This window comes from Drosophila ficusphila, unplaced genomic scaffold (genome assembly GCF_018152265.1).
Source record: "Drosophila ficusphila isolate 14025-0441.05 unplaced genomic scaffold, ASM1815226v1 contig_127, whole genome shotgun sequence".
Classification (NCBI taxonomy): Eukaryota; Metazoa; Arthropoda; class Insecta; order Diptera; family Drosophilidae; genus Drosophila; species Drosophila ficusphila.
The window spans coordinates 3138368-3157186 of record NW_025064016.1 but is presented as its reverse complement, the minus strand read 5'-3'; the positions used below and the strand labels follow the sequence as shown (position 1 = coordinate 3157186).

At 42.3% G+C, this 18819-nt stretch overlaps 6 protein-coding genes across 8 annotated transcripts in view; 2 read left to right on the top strand and 4 right to left on the bottom strand.

The window, feature by feature from the left end:
- Positions 1 to 96: 96 nt before the first annotated feature.
- Positions 97 to 2657, bottom strand: LOC108090622 (glucosidase 2 subunit beta). Its single transcript, XM_017189399.2, has 2 exons — positions 1512 to 2657; positions 97 to 1302 (listed from the first exon to the last, which is right to left on the bottom strand). The coding sequence occupies exons 1-2, from the start codon at positions 2527 to 2529 to the stop codon at positions 659 to 661; spliced, it is 1662 nt and encodes a 553-aa protein (XP_017044888.1). The 5' UTR covers positions 2530 to 2657; the 3' UTR covers positions 97 to 658.
- Positions 2658 to 2852: 195 nt separating this feature from the next.
- LOC108090593 (mitochondrial inner membrane protease ATP23 homolog) lies at positions 2853 to 3921 on the top strand. The gene is given in 3 exon segments (XM_017189345.2): positions 2853 to 3037; positions 3039 to 3579; positions 3658 to 3921. Coding segments are annotated over 3 exon segments (849 nt in total). The 5' UTR covers positions 2853 to 2930; the 3' UTR covers positions 3859 to 3921.
- Positions 3922 to 5137: 1216 nt separating this feature from the next.
- LOC108090620 (villin-like protein quail) lies at positions 5138 to 15359 on the bottom strand. Of its 2 annotated transcripts, none has more exons than XM_017189397.2 (7): positions 14873 to 15359; positions 8069 to 8278; positions 7801 to 8003; positions 6813 to 7725; positions 5747 to 6751; positions 5485 to 5682; positions 5138 to 5417 (listed from the first exon to the last, which is right to left on the bottom strand). In XM_017189397.2, the coding sequence occupies exons 1-7, from the start codon at positions 14897 to 14899 to the stop codon at positions 5304 to 5306; spliced, it is 2670 nt and encodes an 889-aa protein (XP_017044886.1). In that variant the 5' UTR covers positions 14900 to 15359; the 3' UTR covers positions 5138 to 5303. The 2 variants fall into 2 exon arrangements, with proteins under 2 accessions (XP_017044886.1, XP_017044885.1); XM_017189396.2 differs by lacking the exon at positions 14873 to 15359 and adding an exon at positions 10041 to 10563.
- A 770-nt stretch (positions 15360 to 16129) lies between these two features.
- Positions 16130 to 17024, bottom strand: LOC108090621. The gene is made up of 2 exons (XM_017189398.2): positions 16586 to 17024; positions 16130 to 16464 (listed from the first exon to the last, which is right to left on the bottom strand). Exons 1-2 carry the CDS (start codon positions 16983 to 16985, stop codon positions 16226 to 16228), a joined length of 639 nt encoding a protein of 212 aa, XP_017044887.2. The 5' UTR covers positions 16986 to 17024; the 3' UTR covers positions 16130 to 16225.
- A 598-nt stretch (positions 17025 to 17622) lies between these two features.
- The window catches only part of LOC108090616 (elongation factor Ts, mitochondrial), a 1874-nt gene continuing 677 nt past the window's right edge, over positions 17623 to 18819 (bottom strand). Inside the window, exons 2-3 of the mRNA XM_017189391.2 lie at positions 18435 to 18683; positions 17623 to 18291 (exon numbers count right to left, since the gene is read on the bottom strand). Of these exons, the coding sequence (XP_017044880.1) occupies positions 17761 to 18291; positions 18435 to 18683 (780 nt within the window). The 3' untranslated portion in view covers positions 17623 to 17760. The remainder of the gene's footprint in view (positions 18292 to 18434; positions 18684 to 18819) is intronic.
- Positions 18669 to 18819, top strand: part of LOC108090614 (dynein axonemal heavy chain 7) — a 27232-nt gene continuing 27081 nt past the window's right edge. For both annotated transcript variants that reach the window (XM_017189389.2, XM_017189388.2), the window contains exon 1: positions 18669 to 18704. The gene's annotated coding sequence lies outside the window, so the exon portion shown is untranslated. The remainder of the gene's footprint in view (positions 18705 to 18819) is intronic.

Genomic DNA, 18819 nt, shown 5'->3' with positions numbered 1-18819 from the left:
CATAAGATAAAGAATGTAAGTCCTTTTCTTAATTGAACACCAATATTGTTTTGAAACCATGAAGAATATTTTTTTTCAAAGTACCAAATGTCCACACTTTATTCAAAACGAAACTTCATTTTTTGTTTAAATGCACACATTACATTGATTTACTTTATATAGAAACTATTGTGGGTATTTTTATATCACCTATATAATCTTTGTTACATTGAAACATCTTGTGCTCAAATATTACAAAATTAAGTATATTTAAAACATGAAACTTAAAGGTTTTCCATGCTTGGTCTTTACATATAACATCAATACTTGGACTAAGCAAGGGAATGACTTCAACAAAAATTCCGTAATTTACTAAAGTACATTCCAAAAACTCCCGTCCTTTGATATTTCAACACTCAATGTGCTCAACTATAATTTTTTTTTTACAAATACTAGGTGTTTACACTTTATTCAGAATGAAACATGATGTACTTTTTGCTTAAATGCATACACTGAATTAATTTGCTACAATTCTTGATGATTTTCCTGCAACAGCTTGGGAATGATCTCGACAAAATTAATATTCTCCTTTAAAACTAAAATACAATCCCCAAATCTCTGATTTTCGTATGCCAAGCACACACATTTCTGTTAGGCTCATATTTGATTGTTGATCTTTTCAGAGTTCGTCGTGAAGGTTTTCGGACTCCGCTTGGAAAGCTTGGCTGTCGCAGGCGGCGGGAGTTTCGAATTCAAAGTAATATTCACAGCGATTGGGTTCGCTGACGGCAGTGATTTTGGGTTCCAGAGCACAACTGATGTTGATAATGGCCGAACGGTTTGGACCATTCCAGCAGGCGGCTCCATTGGAGTACTTTTGCTGTGAGAACTTCTTGGGCTCTCCGATCCACTTATCCCAACGACCCAGAGTGGTCTCGGATCCTCCGCTCCTTGGCTTCTGCGAGGCACGATCGAAGGGACAAAGAGTGTAGACATACTCCCGATCCTCGAAGTTGTAGCACTGGCCATCGTGCACAGCCCACTCCTCGGTCAGGCCGTAGCCCTTTTCGTTCTGCTCGTCGATCTCCTTGACCTCCTGATCGATCTCGCGCAGGCTGCGTTCCACTTCCTCCAAAGCATTTCGAGCCTCGTTGGCCTGTTCAATTAAACGCAGAGTCTCCGGATCGTAATTTGGCGGCGTGGCTTCCTCGACAGCGGGAGAAGCTTCGCCCACACCAACATCGGGATCCTCGTCATCGTATTGATCCTCTTCGCCCTCTTCATCAGCCTCAATCTCTTCTTCACCAGCCAGATCAGCTTGTTCTGAGAAAAAAAAAATAAAAATTTAAGTCGCTTAGCACAAAAAAACAAAAAATTTTTATCTTGCTCAAATGTTTTGTGAACATGCAAACAATAAAGAAAAACAAATAAGCTTCAAACTGATCAAATATTGACTCAATTAAACCCATCTGTATGAAATTGCAAAACGAACGTAATGTTTGAATATATGAAACAGGGAAAACTTTTCTTACCTTCGCTTGTCTTGGGTGGCGTGGGCTGGATAGCTTCGGTGTTTACCTCCGCTTGCTCAGTCTCAGCTCCTGTCGTAGTTTCCTCCGGCTGCGGCGGCTGGAACAGACCCTCGGCCAGCATTGCCAGAGGTTTGATCCTTGGCCAGGCGAGCGTAACGAACGCATCGAGATCCACACGTTCGCGTTCGTCCAGGAAGAACTTGGCCTCCTCGACGGTAACCACGCCGTTGCGATCCCTGTCCAAATTCATGTCCACCATCAGTTCGGTGACCTCGACGAAGCCATCCTTGTTGGTGTCGTAGCGCACGAAGCTGAGCGATGCCTCCTGGCGCATTTGTTGTGGCTCCTGCTCGGCCTGTGCGGTTTCCGCATTCAACTCGCGCTGCTGCTCCTTGAAGATTTCAAGGGCCTCCGCTTCCAGAGTCTCGGCGTTCTTCTTAAGTTGCTCCTTTTCGGTGCGCAGGAGTTCCTGTTCCTTGCGACGCTGGTCGAGCTCAAGGCGGCGGGCTTCCCGTTCAGCCTTCAATTGCTTGCCACGGGTTATCATTTCCTGTCGCCGCTCGGCACCTTTTTTGTGCAACTCCGCCTGGTTTTGCCTTTGAATTGCGGCCGCTGCTCCGAGTTCCAAACAAGTGTTTGGGCAACCGACCACCTGTGACTCATCGCTGCCGTCGCAGCAGTCACAGATTCCGTCTTGCACCTGGGAACTGGGTATATCCACCGGCTGGTGGCCCTTGTTCAGGCAGTGGAACTGACCATTGGAGCAGGCGGAGGTGCCCGGCTCATCGCTTCCGTCCGCACAGTCGCAGAAGTCGTCGTTGATGTGCGTGAAGGGGATGGTTTTGCTGCCATCCAAACAGCTCCAACTGTTGTCGCCCGCTCGTGGCTGGTACAGTGAAGACTTTGCCAGTGAGACTCCCAACGGACGTGGAACTTCGCTGGCTAAAGCTGCGTTTAGGACCAGCAAAGCCACCACGAGCGGTACTAGCACCATTTGGCTGACTTCCAAGCCTTGCATTTTGGCGGTAATTGTTGCTATTCCTAGTTAATCTCCTAGATTGAGTTGCTGGCCAGTTGCTGTAAGTCTTACGTGGAATTTGCTATGGTTTTTTTACGAGTCGTAAATGCCGGTGTAGGACTAGCGATGGCAACATTGACAACTATCGATAACAAAAGTCAAGGGCGGATGCTAAAATCGCCCAGAAGGGTTTAATTTGAATATAGTACGTTGATATTCAACCAGTGATGAACGTAATGTCTATATTTTGTTAATAAGAGTCTTTATTTCAACAAAACTAGATAATAGAATACTTGAACCCCCTGCTACGCCACTGTCTGTTGCGTTGTGTGGCAACTCTGTCCAATCAGCTGCCGGTTTGTTATTTAACCAAATTGGAGAGGCAAAGAACTCATAAAACAATGGAATTTCTGACTAAAGTGTGGGCCAAAGAGGCACCCAAACCTGTCGAGATCGAAGCTACCACTAGCACAGCACAGAAAAAAAACAAATCCGCCGCCAGAAAAGCCAGCAACAAGTCAAGAATCCTCTCAAGAAACCAGCACTGCCCAGAAGGATTGGGGTTATGACTTGTATCCAGAAAGGAGAGGGGAGACCTTCAAGCCCAAATGGACGAGGATATTGTTTGGCATGGAGGGCCAGGAAAACATCGATCGCTTCAAGTGCGAGGAGAATGTTTATTGGTGTGTTAAGAACGGTCCCCTGGTGAAACTGATGATGGGAGCACTAAAAAGCTCAGGTTGTCCCATCGATCTGCGCCGGCACATCTCCTGCGAGGTGTGCGATCCCTCGGTCACCGGTGGCTACGATCCTAAGCTCAACCAGATCGTGGTCTGCCAGAACATGGCCAAGAATAAGAGCATGGTCCATGGCGTCCTTACCCACGAGATGATTCACATGTTCGATTATTGCAATAATGACATGGACTTCCGGAACGTCGACCACCTCGCCTGCACGGAAATCAGAGCGGCGAACCTGGCCCATTGCTCCTTTTTGAGCGCCATGTTTCAGGGAGATGCCTCGCCTTTTAATGTTAAAGAAGCGCATCAGGTGGGTGATATTAGTATATGATATTTACCATTTAATCATTACATATATCATTATATTCATCAACATTTTCATTTTTAGAACTGTGTAAAGTCCAAAGCTTTGGCCTCAGTACTAGCTGTACGCAATATATCAAAAGAAGATGCCATTGCTGCCGTGGAACGAGTATTTCCCAAATGTTATGCTGATCTGGAGCCCATTGGCCGGAGAATCCGTCGCAACTCCACGGATCAGCAAAAAGCCTACATGGAAGGGCCCATGTATGGCTATGATGTATATTAAATTGTAATAAATAATTTCGTTTTTAAGTGCCTACGCAAAAAGTTAAATAAAACTATGTTTTAAGCTTTGGGTTTTTGAATGTCATGCTGCCAGACAGAATTAAATTTTAGGCAAATGGTTGGATATTAGTTAAATTTTGTACGATTAACCATGAAAATGTATCAAGTTCAAAAGAAAATGTTGGTTATTAATTAAAACCAAACTGTATATATAACCCACTATTTAGGTTGTCGATTTTAGTTAGGAGTTTGAAATAAACCAAAAGTCATGGAGGATTGTGAAATAATCGGAGTGATATTTGAAATGATTGGAGACATGCTGTTCGGCTGTAAGTTGGAGGATATAGGAGAAGTGGAACTGGACAAGTAATACGAGCCAAAATCACTTTTTAACAAATATTAGTATAAAACTTAATATAGATTAAATTGTTAAAACTAATTTATTTTTGCAGCTGACAGCTCTTCTGATGATGATTACGACTCTTCGACCACATAAAATGCATTTATAAAACTCTAAAGAAAATTAAAAACCATCAATTTAATATAAATTGTTAAATAAATCGAGCTTAAAAAATAAAAACAAATAATTGACCATAAAAAAGGGTATATATACTTGAAAAGAAATCAAAAACCAAAGTTTTATTCAACAATATGGACTGCTGTGAGCTGCCGGAAATATTTTTGAGTTTTCTCAACGACCTCTTCTTCTCAGACATAAGTAATACATATTTGTTAAACATTAACAAATAGGCCTGTAATGATTATTATTTTTTGTTTGTAAAGCTGATGAGGAGTACTTCGGTGATTATTACGACAACCAATATTGAAATAATCACACGATTGCGGTGTAACAAAGCAAATAAATTTGATATGAGCATTTACCTTTAAAAGCTTTTCAATAGGCATAATATACTTTAGTATTATTGACCCAAATCATGCAATGATTTCTGGTTCGAATTAAGTCCGAATTTAGCGTGCGTTTTGGTCATGGCTCATTAAAGGGGTCTGGGTCAAAACTGCTCCCGAGCAGTAATACCATTATACTTTGTTACAAAACGTTAAGCACAGCGGACCGAATATGTTTTGGGATCTCCTCGGTGGAATTTTCGAGTTCATCTTTGGGCTCCTGTTTCCAAGTAAGTTTTTGGTTAATTAATAATTATTTTTTGTTTTTTTGTAATGATTCAATTTGGTGCATAGGTTCCGGCAGCGGTGATGAACCAGATTCTGAGGAAGTGGAAACAACTTAATCGACTACAAAAATGATAATTTTCATACTCTTATTGATTCGCAAAAGTTCCATGTTTTCGCTTTATTATATCTACGTAAAGTGTGTATATTTAACATAAATCGCTTCAACAGCTACTATGTCTTCATAGTATTCATTAAAAGTGAGGAATATATACAGTGCGCACTTGTCAGACGCATTTCAACAAGTTCCAAAGCTCAAAACAATTTGAATTGCTTTTTCAGCTCCATTTTTTTCCACTTGGGCAGCTCGTCAAATTCGTAAAATGACATTTTAAAAACAGAGACAAAATCGTCGTGGGTGAGATGAACCTATAAAGCAGAAAATAACGTTTAGAAAAGCTATAGGAAATAATTATCTTTTTTTGTTTGGACAAACCTCTCTCTTCAGGGGATTTATTTCCGGGGGTAGCATGTCCATTTCCTGGACGAGTACGGTCAATGGATACTTTTTGTGACCATCAAAGTCCTTTTGCATGTTGTTTAGAAGCAACGCTGAACCATCATTTGCAAGGCTACAGGTTTTGGGCACTGCATTGCCCAGATCCTTGCGCATTTCCTCATATGATAAAAAGTTCTAAAAAGAAATATAATCAATACAGTGTAATTAAACTCCTCGAAGCTTAAATTCACACTTTTACCTTGCCGTAATCGTTCTGCCAGGACTCAAAGAATCCCTTGAACACATTTGGCTCTTGGAATTGCCTGACGACAGCCAACGCCGTGGCTGATCTGCGTCCGAAGGGAGCATTCTGCACGTAGCTCTGTGCAATTGCAGTGTAGCGTTCCTGGTTCAAAGCCTGAGATCCCAGCCAAACGTAAGTGAGGGTTCCAGTGTCCAGGATATAGGTGCAATCCGAGCTGAGATCCTGCTGATCGAAGCCGAGTATCTCCTCGTACCTCAGCGTGCTCTGTTGCCACCAGACCATGAATAGTTGGACCGGAGGTCTCGGTTTACTCGGTACACTGGTGTTCAGATAGCAATTGTTGCTGAGGGTGGGTGATATGTTGCCACCATTCGAGCTGCCATTGCACATGCTACCGGCTCCACTGCTGCTGCTCGTACTGCTGGAGCAGGAGTTTCCATTCCCATTGATCACCAGGGTTTGGTTAAAGTACATGGCCACCGATTGCCAGAATTCCTTGCTCTCCTTGCCCTCGAGAACCAGTGAGCTCTCTCCCAAAAGCGCGCCTACAGATTTCGCCATTTCGCGGGCATCGCCAGTGCTACTCTGTCCGCACCAAACCCAAACATGATTCGTTTTGATCACATAGCAATCTTTGGAGCTGATCGATGACAAAGGAGTCTCTTCCACAGCCTTGGCATTGTAGCTGGCATCGCCGTAAACCTTCAACAGAAAAGTATCCTCCAAGACGTTCCCAGTTGCGCTTCCGTTGTAAAGCATTTCGCTGCGTTGGCCTCGCATGATAATCAGTTTTCCCTCGAAGATCTGAAGGAAGTGCGGCGGCTCATCGAACTCATAAAGCTGTACGAACATTTCTGGCTCCTTGAGAGCATCGAAATTGGCCTTGGCAAACTTATCTGCTCGGGAAATCGATTCGGCAGAGGCCTCCGAACCGTTCCACTGGTAAATTATGGTTTTAATGCCCACCGAGGCAAGATCTGCTGGAACAACAGTGGCGCACTAAAAATATAGTTTATGGGTTAGTTTAAATATGATACATGTGTTATAAGCTCATCCTCACCTGCACACTGTACTTCACCACATAGCTGGCATTCGTGGTGAAGACCACCGTTTTGGAAGCAGGCAGTTCCTGCACCTGATCTCCCCAAATGCGATACAGTATCCTTTCGCCCCTTCCATCATCAACGAGCTGTGTATCCGCTGCCATTTTTGGACGCTCGCATAGGGAATGGGCATCTAGCTTGCCGAACTTTGTGGACACCGGCTTGTGACCCCTGGAGTTCTCCTGCCAGATGTTCAACCAGTTGGCAAACAGTCGCTTAAACTCCACCGGTTCGTGACCCTCCAAAACTCGTACGACCAGCGTGTTATCCGGATACTTCTTCTTTTTCACGAATGCCCGTCCATTTCCCATGGCAGAAAGAGCATCCGCTTGGGGAGCCTGAGCTCCAACCCACAACCAAATGCTCTGGCCGTAGTTATCCAATAGGTAGACGCCATGGGCATCGCTCAGATCATCCTTTGCCGGCATTCCCACATCCAATTGATCCAGATGCAATCGGCCTCGCTGATTGCACTTGTAGATCCGGAACTTGTTGCTATTGTAGTCGGCATATTCGCTGACCAATTGGCTGGCCTGGCAGACCATCCGTTGCTTGAGCGGCAGCAGGGAGTTCCACAGCTCTTTGTTCTCCTGCGACATTGCCTGTTCGTAGCCATCGTCCACAATTGTGATGGGCGATCCACTGCAGTGCTTTTGAACCCAAGCGAGGCCACTTCGTCGCTCGATTCCCGAACTTGAGCGACCGATCCATACGAAAATGAGGCTCTCCGTTTTCAAGACCATTATGTAATCCGAGTTGAAGTGCGACCAATCAATGGTGGCCAACTCAATGGATCGCAGCCATTTGCGGGCGTGCAGTTGGTAGAGGCGTGGCCTTTTGGGGGCGTTTAAAAGGGCTCCCGAGCGAACGCTGTAATATAAGTAATAATTATTATTTTACATACGAGAAAAAACAGTTTATTTATTTGAAATCACTTTAACTTACTCGTAACCCTTCTTGAAGTAAGAAAGAAACCTTGCGCTCTCTAAATTCTGGGTCTCCCTGTAAATAGACGATATGTTTCCCAAATAAGAGTCCAGCTCCTGGATTTTGTGCACCACATTGGATCGATTCTGCTCGCTGACATTCTTGCCCAGCCAGTAGTGAATATATCGCTCCAACACCACATTCGACTTCTGTTCGCGTGTCTAAAATAGTGTAAAATATTCATTAGAAATTGAGGTAAACAAGCTTATCAATAATATTTGCTTACGATGGTTTCATGGTTGGCATAATGACCCGGCAAACTGGCTGCGTAGATAATGTAGGCGCAGTTATCGTAGAAGGTTCCATGTTGCGATCGGACGACTGCCTCCAAACGATCTTCGTCGATTTTCCAAAGGGCAAAGGTTATCGCATTTTTTGCCACCTTGCGGAATGTGGCATCTACTTTTAAATCGGGAATGGTGTTGGGACGGACCTCCTGAAATATTATAATAAATAAATAAATAAACTTTGTAATGGCAATAACCTTTATATTTTCACGAATATAATTAAAATTGATGAAGGAATACAATTTATAATTTGAATAAACAGATACTAAATGAACTTAAATGACTTTTGTGGGCAACAAAACTACCAATTTAATTTCCATTTCTTGGGCACTCCTCTTTCTTGGTTTAACATTAAGGTGTAAGATGCATTAAGGTGTAAATCTGGTTTAATTTCATGTACAATTATTATTTTTTTGCTCCTATTTTGGCATAGCCTCTGGCAGGCTGTTCGAACAAGCATTTACCACTAAATTAAACACCTTTCAAACGATCCCCAATTGTTACTGTCATGCGACACTTTTCAAAGACCAACCAGAAACACAAGAAATAAATTGATTTTGTTCAAATAACAAAAAAAAAAAAAAGAAATAATAAAATGGAAAACCGAAATCGAAACCCGTCTGGGGAAGTGCTCTGCATCCAATTGGTGGCAAGTGATAGTGAAAACCGAGGCGGGCGTGAGCCACATTTAAACCACATTGGTGTTGCATCCAGTTTTTCGTCGTTGGCCGCTGGCTGTCGAACATTAAGTTTTTATTTATTTATGGAACGCAGCAAGGTGGAAAGCGGTTGCCAACCATCGGGTGCATGTATATATTTATATAAATATATATATATATCAACTGATGCCTACATCTTCATCTCGATGATCTTGGCTAACGGTTTGGGGGTCATTAGGCTGCCTTTGGCTAATTAATGTTTTGACTCAGAGAGCCATTTCATTTGGTCGCTGTGATTACACTGACGTGCTCAGTGACCAAAGACAAGTTCACGCTTCGTGTGGCAGAGTCTGCTACACCCACAAAATGACATTTCGCAGAAATCACAATAATGACTGCTGGCTTTTTCTGGGCTGCTCATAAATAAGCAATGCATAAAATGCGCTGCACCACACATAACATGAAAACATTTTAATTGTCGCCTGCAAATGGCGAAATAACTCGGATTACTTTTGATTGGGGTTGGGCTAACCAGGTTTTCCAACTCTCTGTCTCTATGAATGATTGATCTTCGCTGTTGACAGCCAAACTACATTTGTCATAGTCACACAAAAAACAAACACTGAAAAACTGGCACAAGTAAATTTCCTCTGCCAACTGCAAATTATAACAATTTTTTGCTGCCTTTGTTTTTTAAGTTGATGGCCCCCAAAGAGACTTTCACAGTCGCCAATTAGCGACATCAATCGAAGCGAAAGCCTATCAACGAAATGTTCTGAATAGAGTGTCAAAAATAAATTTAGATATCCATCTATCTTAAGTGAAGCTCGGCGTGAATAATCCAACGTCAGCTTTTTACTTTCTTTATAAAGAGCTATTAGTTTGATGGATGAAGCTGAACAGTTTAATTGTTTGCCATCGCTTGCTTTAAAAGAGGGTTCAATTTTGGAACAATGCCAAGCTGAATACTGTATTTTACTAGTTTCTACTAGTTTCATTATTTATTAATTTGCCCCGCAACAACTCTACCGAGAAATCTTTACACGATCTAACCAAACTGCACCATCAGAAACCAAAATTATTGTAATTGATAAACAAATAATCAGCAGCTCGTAATTAACAGCATAAGCAAAACTGGCTAAATAAACTTGTCCGGGGTAAAGATCGCGCCAAGATGGATGTAAATATAGGAGAGCTGATGGGAGAGATTGGGGATTCGGGGTGGTATGCATAATGAAAAGCCTGTAGTTACCGTTTCTTTTGGTGACAGCGATAGCTCCATGTTGGCGGGTCTCAAAAAACCCGCGGATGTATCTGTATACATATCTGAAAGATGCTTTCAAGCTGCCTTGAACTAGTTTTGTTTCTCTCAATTTGATGGCAATGCCAATTGGAAGCCGGCAAGCGCGGCTCAAAGTGAAATCCTTGCGAGTTTTTCCCCAACGCTTTTGAAAAGCGAATGCCGCACACTCACTTCACACACACGCAGCAGTTGAAAAGCGGTCGATGGAAGTTTCACAGGCTCTCAAACAACGATCATAAAAATATTTGCAAAAATTTTGAATGGGTCTATAGATCCCCGAAACTGAGCCGAAATTAAGAGTTAAACTGAAAGTAAAGCCAAATGCTAGGCTGGATTCGATTCGATTCGAAACGGTTTCGATTCCGTTTTCCCAACTCTCGCGGCTCGAGTTTTTCCCCGCAGAGGTTTTTCCTCGAGACTCTTGGCGAACGCGTCTTTGCCAGCAGAAAGCCAACTGCAGACTGGTCGCCTCGAAATGCCGCGCTCCAAGTTTATGGCCAGGCCAACAGCAGCTTCGAGCCAAAAGAGCAAGTGGGAAGCTCCGCGACTGTGACTCAGAAATGAATGAAAATTATCAGTTATACTGTCGGTTTTCCTCTCCGCCGACCTCTCAAAACGCGAACTGGCTGAGAAAAGCAGAAAGCGCAGCGCGGCTTTTGTTGCGGTTTCTTGGCGGTGTTTTCCTCGGTCTTTGGCCAACGGAACCCAACTCTTGGCTCTGGGCAAAAGGCCAAGAGGAAGTGCTGGCAAAAGGGTCTTAGCCAATTCTTACCGGGTGTTTGCTAATTCTTTCTATTAGCTCTCAGCGGGCAGACGTTTACTTTAAAGTGGGTGATCAGGTTCTTTAAGTTGGGCGATCCAGTTTGATAATGGGAGGTTTAAATCTTTACCAATAAATATTAAATTAATTTCAGTACATTTTAAGATAAACAAGCTTTAAAGTAATATTTACTTATATCATTATTCGATGTTGAATTGCTACTTTCAAACTTAAACAAACTATAGGAAACGATTTGCATTTTTGGTGTTATGCTTGTGCTTGATTTATTATCTTTATGAATGGAGAGAGTATTTATTCTTCTACCTTTTTGGCTCAACTGTATCACTTTTTGTCCAACTCCACAGTGTGCTGCACTGGCATTCTCCACAGGCAATCAAGCACAAACAGTATCGGTGTTGTATATACTCCATCGATTTGCATCTCTCGGGTTTCCTTTCCAGCTTTTGTCAACCGAACTGACGCGCTCGACTGGCTTGAGTCTTCACTTTTATGATTTATGCTTGGAGACTGGCAGACGGGCATTTGTCATAATCATTAACAGCCAACGGGGAATGGGAATCGGGGGATTGGAGAATGGGGATTGGCTATTGGGAGTCGGAACTACAAACTCCCCCGGAGGAAAGTGTTTGAAATTATTTCGGGGGAATAATTTGGCAGCGATTTGTTGAACAACTCAGAGCCTCGAGTTCGTCTCAATTAAGTCGAAAATGTTTTGTGTATGACTCGGTAATGAGTCGAAATGGTTTTCCAGTGTGTTCCAAAGCGTGAAAGACACTAATGGTTTTGGCCCAGAGAACCGTGTATCTTGGTATCTGCGTATCCACCTATCCGCATCTTGGCAACACAATGCGATGCCTTTCAAAAAGAAAATAAAAACACAGCTCTCTTTGTTGTCCATGTTTCATGTTTCCATGTTTCCATTTTTTTTTTTTGCCCCCAAGTCTCTGGCCAACTCAAAACTCTGACAAGTTCAATCAACCGTTGAGGTTGAGGCGTGAACTGGGGAAATGGCGAAAAACAAAAATGAAAGCAATTGTAAAATGAAAATGTAAATTGTAAATGTGCAAAAGATACAACATACGTAGATCCGAAATGCAAAGCATTTTCCTTCAGCTGAAAATGTGCGACTTTTAGCATGATGGAAAATGCAATTTACGATTTATGATAATTACACACGTCAACCCGCACAGCAAGACAAAAAAAAAAAAAAAAAACGACCGGGCAATTGACTTTTCCTATTACCAAAAGCCAGCAAACAATCAAATTGTTTGCCTTTTGTTGCGGTGGTGCCAAAACGCCAAACACATTAAGACCATTTTGTGGCTGCCACACGCGACATTTACGTAAACAAAAAACAGAGTCGGTAAACCGAAATGCAAACATAAGACATTGCAACAGGGCACACAAATGCAACATCGACTTGTGGCATTTTCCGCAACTGCCAACGGGAAACGAGCCGGGAAATGTACCGCTTCAGACGTTTTTTTTTCTATTTTTTATTGTTTTATTTTTCCTCTAGCGGTGATTGTGCCAATGGATCTTTGGTCTTCTCCAGCCATTTCATTAGCCACAACTGAAGATGGCCACAGAATGGCAAGCATGCTGCTCGAAGTTGATCTTCGGGCTATAAACAGCCCACATTAATTGCCCACCGATCCAGATCCAGTCAAAACCACCAGCTGACTCCTCTCAATGGTCTTTTGCTTCATGGGAATGGCCTGCACTTCTTGTGGTTTAGGCCATGATCGATTTACAGCCAAGTGCGCCAGTTGCAGAAGTGTAATAATAATAATAAAGTACTCTTAAAGTGCAAGTTTTACTATTTATTATTATTATTATTATTATTGTTAAATAGTAAAACTTGCACTATTTATGAGTAATGTAGACATGAAAAGAAACACTAAAATAACTTTATTCGCACATTTATGACAGAACAATTAATGTTTGCAAGATTAATTTCTTTAACTGTTGATAGAGACATCTAAATTTGAGATTCTTGGCACAGATGAACTGTTAAAATTTTATTAAAAGAAAGTTTAACATCATGTATCCTAAACCATTGATTTTTAGGTTTAAATTCCTTAAACCAGATACCCATTTTAATAAAAAAATCTTTAAAAATGTAACCCAAGAATATAATTTCCTCTCTTTTAATTGTTTTTTTTTAAGACCAAAAGAAAGCAGTATATCAAATGGTAAAAGCAGGATATCAATAACAATAACAGGTGTTTTGGCTGGCAGTGCTTTTGATTTAGCATTAATAAATGGTTAATTAGCTGCGATAGGCGGGTCGAATGCCGGCGACCACAAATCAAAATGTTTTTGAAAGGCGTTCGATCTTTGGATTGAAATTCGAATTGGATTTTACGCTGGTACAATTGATTCGCTGCAGATTTCCCGTAGCTGCTACCGCAGATGATGATGATTTTCCAGTTTTTCTCTTTCTGTGGTTTTTCTCCTCCTATTTTCGCTACTTGTAATAACAATTTGGAATTGTCTGCTTCCCACGCCGAAAAGCAAAAGCCAAAGTAAAGTGTGGGTGAATTAAGCACGAAGAGTTCAAAATAATTTCTTCATTGAATTCGGTGGGGAAGGGGAAAGTTGAACAACAATTGCGATGGAAGCTGAGCATTTGGGAGCCATAAACAAACGCCGCCTAACGGTTGTTTAACTGTTATTTAACATGCAATTAACCCGGCGTTAAATACTTAAAACCAAAAAACTGAATAATGCAAATGTAACCAGATTTGGTTCGGGTTCAGCTGCGCTGAGATAATCTCTAAAAAAAAAAAAACAAAACTCGGACTACACGCAGATGTGCTGCAATAACTTTCTAACTAAGGGGTCATTCGTCTTAATTATCACACAACTGGGAAAAGCTCAGCTCAAGAAATATTCATTAGGCAGGCCCTTAAAACAAAGTTTCAACCATAATCATATATTTATACCACCGGCAGCCTCTGAAACATTGTCCATTGACCCATTTGCATTTGGCCAAGTCTACTAAGATCCAAGAAAATTAGTGGGGGAAAAGCCATAAAAGAGGAATAAAGAAAGCTGCGGATGGGTTGGACCTACAGTTGCGTAGAAATAGTTCCCACCTTTATGGTTTGTTTGGCTTCGAAATCCCCTTCCCGGGGTTCGTGTTTATGCGTAGTTCTCCCAACCCAGATGGTCTGTTCTTCATTCTGACATTTAATCACCGGAAGCTATCTTCAAGCATCTCCAGAAGCCCGCTTAATTACGAAAATCTCTTTCGGGTCTCCACATTTCTCTGTCTTCCAGTCTTCCAGCTGGGCGCCAGATTCATATTCAGATAAATCCATTTGCGTTGTGCATTTCATTAGTTTTGGATCGGATTCATTCAAATTGGTTCACCATTTCCCGTGTTATGTGTTTTCTTTGTTTGGCTATGTTATGAATTCGCCAATTAGACACGTCTCTTGTCTACCGCCTGTCTTCCACAGATATGGTAAATTGGAGCCCCCATTATGTTAGATTGCGGCGAACGGGAAACTCTACTATTTTGGGTGCTCTGATTCATTTGTTTGTCTTTGTTCTTCGCGGGAAAAATAGTGATATAATTAATTGATTTGAAGCTGTAAGGTCGACAGAATTGATTCGCTTTGAGGGAAAAACAAAACCCCGTAATATTTGGTAGTTGATATGATACATAAGGGTTTTTGTATAAAGAGTTTAAAGAGGATCCCATTAAAATGAATATGAAAGTTTGAAAAACAACCTAAGAAGAATTGGCAAGGTTTCAACTTCGGATTGGCTAATTATTCTTATATTCATAAAATGCATACTAAATATGGTTTTTTTGTTAACTGATCGATTTTTGATTAAGATTGGTTATCGATTTCTAAGCTAACTACAAAAGTATCTGCAATCGTTAGCTTGAAGTACCCAATCCACTTACCGCACAAACATTTAATTAATTACTTCACACCATAAAAAAGGTGTAGACACATTTAATCACCTTCTGCTTGCAACTCACCTGTTTGATGAAATTAAACGGCGGCATTTTGTGGTCCAATTTGCGGCTGCTGCAATGCAAATTCAATCTAACGTGTGTTCCAATCAAAACAATTTAGCTGCAAATGATGTTGCGCCGGCGCTTTTTGCAAGTCCAAAATTTCTGCAATTTAATTAATTTTTCGCACCCAAGTGGACCGTGTTTGTTGTGTTTATTGCTGTCACCTTTTTGGAATTCTCTTTATTTGGCCGCTTTTTTTGCAATTTGCTTTCGCGTGCTTTTTCGCGCGATTTACCGTTAGGTGGAAAAGAGAGCGCCAGAAGTGATAACGCGTTTAGCTGTTGTTTTTCGCGCACTTTCAAAACAAATTAACCCGAATTAACGCAGAAGCGGAAGTTAAACAAAAGGATTCGCCTTATCCGCTGATCCGTCGCTAAAATGTTAAACTTATTTCGTGAAAAGTCGGCTTACGACTGAACGTGAAAAACTTCAATTGAAGCGGCGCGTCCAGATCGCCGTACATATGTACATACAAACAGACTTATGTACGGTGTACATCGGATGTTATATGTACATACATATGCTTCGCTGCCGACGTCGACGTCAGTGAATGTGACCCTTTCAAGTTCCACTTTTTGACCATGGCCAACATATTTTGGGGTATACTCGACAATTTAAACAGCAGAAACTATTATTTAAACTTTACAAGGTGTTTGTACGCTAACAAATTAAGCAAAAAGTTGTGTAATTGCAATACATTAGCCGGGAATGCTGCATGTGGAAAGTGCGACGGGTTGTGGAAGGTGTGTATTTATACAATGACAGTTGCCGTGCAACATGCATGTGAAAAATGGCTAAGATTAAATAAAAAAAACGTTTGTTGCGTTTTAATCTGGCTGAAAAGTTAAACATCTGAATTGCTAATCTTTCAGATGTTTATCTAAAAAATTTATTGAAATGTGAAGAAAAAAAGATTATGAAATAGTCTTATCATTTCTAATACATATTAAGTTACCCAAACAATACTTTGTAATGTTACTTTTTTCCCAATTTTGTCAATCGTAGTTTTTTTTACAGGGTATCACCGCATCGAATTCCAAAGTACCATTTCTGGTGAACAAGTTCTGCGCTCCGCTGCTCGCTAGTGTCAAAATGCCGGCCGCTGCGCTGCAGACATCACCGCAGTCATAGTATTTAGCCATTCAAAACCCATTCTAAGCCCCCCACCATCATAGTCATACCCATAAACACGGAGGGTTCCCAGAACTCCCCGATGGCTTTTGTTGTTCTCGTTTTTTATTGTCATGGAGCTGGCGTTCGCGGAGAGGTGTCGTCGCCAACAATGCGGAGATGGACAACCCGGATTCCAGGGGACTACTCACTGGTGGGGGTGCCCTCGTAATGGCCTCCGTTGGTCTCCTGATTGGGATTGTCCTTCTCCAGAAGCAGGAGGCACTCCTTCACCGTTATTCTCGCTTGGGTAATGTCCCGCTGAAGGCGCTCTTTGGGCGCCCGCAAACCTATCATTGTGGGCGGCAAATTTGACCTCATCTCGGCCAGGATATTCAGCAAGTCGGAGTACTTATCCACTATATTGGCATTGGCATCAAGAGCTGAAAAAAATTATGGATTGCTGAAGAAAATGTAGATATAAAAGGTATAATAAATAATGTAAAAAGGACTTTTAAACATGATTTACAATTCCTGCATAAACTTTTATTCCCAATCTCTTACTTTTAGATGTTGGCATCATTCCGTTCAGACCGAAATCAAGCCCACCTCTACCGGAGTAGCCGCCCCCATTCGACATGGACATGATTTGCAGCTGGGTCTGCATGTACTTGGTGTACTCCAGTTTGGCCATCACCTCCTTGTATTCACTTGCATATGCGAATGCAGCAGCGTTTTGCTGCTGTTTGTTGCGTTGCATTGCTGCTGGATTCGCAGAGGAAGAACCCACTGCTCCTCCTCCATTCACTCGGGTGATCTCCACTCGCGGCTCCTGCTGTTTGGCCACAGTTTCCGGATCGTTGGACATTGGTTGCTTCTCCTGAGTCGCGGATCGATTGGGCACTGCTGTCACGGTTATGTCGCTGTACTTGGAACGAAAGGATTCAATATCCAGGTAGTCCATGCTGGTAAATCAAGATTCATCAAATGATTAGGTGGGTTTGCTTTTCGATTTGACATTTAAACTGACAGGCCTACTTCGATATTTATATTAAGCCGGAAAAGGTTAATGTGTTTAGATCCCTTGAAGATTTGCTTTATTTTATGAGTTTAAATAATAGAAAGAATAATAGAATAGAAAGGTTCTCTACACATTCTTGTTTATGAAATCGGATCACCCCCAAGACGATAAAAGTTTATTTTCTTGGCCAAGGAAACGCATTGTACTCCAATTACAACTTGAAACCCCATGCACGTGGCTCGACAAACTCATTAAGCCGGTGGATGGATGTGCAGAAAACGGAGCACTTCACTTTAGTATTTTGGTGCCTGTTTTGCCTTTACCCCCAAAAAAAAAAGAACATTTCTTTCTTTCTTTTAGGCTATCGCATGACGAAGCGGGTAATTACCGGCTGCAGAACAAAACACGTTCATAAACAGTTCATTCTGCTGGCGTTGTCCATTCCATTTCCCCCCTTTCCCTCGCCAAAAGCCGCTCAAGCGTGCTTCCCGTTCTGCGCAGGCGCACGCAGCGAATGGCAGCGATCACCCCAATCTTTTGCCATGACTCATTTGAATATTCTAAATACAAACACAGACTGTCTGATCGTCACTGGTATTATTGTACTTGTTTTACATGCAAATTTTGACCAGAACTTTGTCCAGAATTTCGGCTTTAACAATCTTCGGCTGGTGCGTATTAACAATTTAGTGATCTAGAGAGTCTGCTTATTGGCTAGTTAATTGCTGCTCTGGTGCTGGGAGCGGATGATCGCCTCCAGACTGCGTTCCGTCTGCTCTCCGCACTCGAATCGATGGTAGTCGACGATCTCGCAGTTGTGCTCTTGCAATGCTTCGCCCACCGTCTTATCCGCATCCAAAAGGTACTCCTGGTGAATTAGGCACGTCTCATCGTCCTTGTTCTCGGCTGGCTTGTCCTTGTCGTACTCCCCTATCTTCGTCGGCTTCATGCCCACAATCTGCTGGCAAATGCTCTTGTGGAACTCGAAGTCCAGCAGCTTGTGATCCGATCGGTAGGCCACTATCGCTCCGTATTTGCCCACCTGGGTGATGCCCTCGGTGGTGCCCACATTGGTGGGTGCCGGGTGAGCATAGCCCACCAGTTTCAGATCGTTGTTGGCTTTGAAGCACAGGGCTCGTCGAATTGTGGCATTTTCGCCGATGGCGCCGATTAAAAGGGCCAGGTGGTCACCCAGGGTTCGACCCTCCTCGGTGCGCAGGTTTTTCAGGGCGTCCGCATCGAAGCCAAGCTGGAAAGGATATTCAAATTGCAAAATTAGCTAGTTACTGGTATTTAAGAAAGGGGTTTAAACCGGTTTTGTGAATTGTGAGGGAGCCACTATACTATAAAGTATCATATAAGTTAAAGTTATTATTTAATAACTAACTTTACCTTCCACAGATCTCCATCAAAGTCCGTCAAGTCCGTGTAGTGAAGGCACATGCAGGCAACATGGTCGACGAACCGCTTGAAGGTGTCGTTCCTGGCCACAAAATCCGTCTCGCAGTTAAGTTCGACCATTGCACCGCGGTTGCCGCGGATGAGGACTCCAATCAGACCCTGAGCGGTGGCTCGATCTGCGACTTTGGTGGCCTTGGACCAGCCGAGAGTTTGGGCCTGTTCGTGCAACCACTTTTCAGCCTGTAAAGTAAGAGAAAATAGGTAAGTACGATTGAAGAAAGTGACTATAAAGCGGGTTGTAAACGATGAAGAGGCTGTATAACGATTAAAGTGGTTACATGGTAAATTAGAAAGGAAAACTTTAGGGTAATATAAG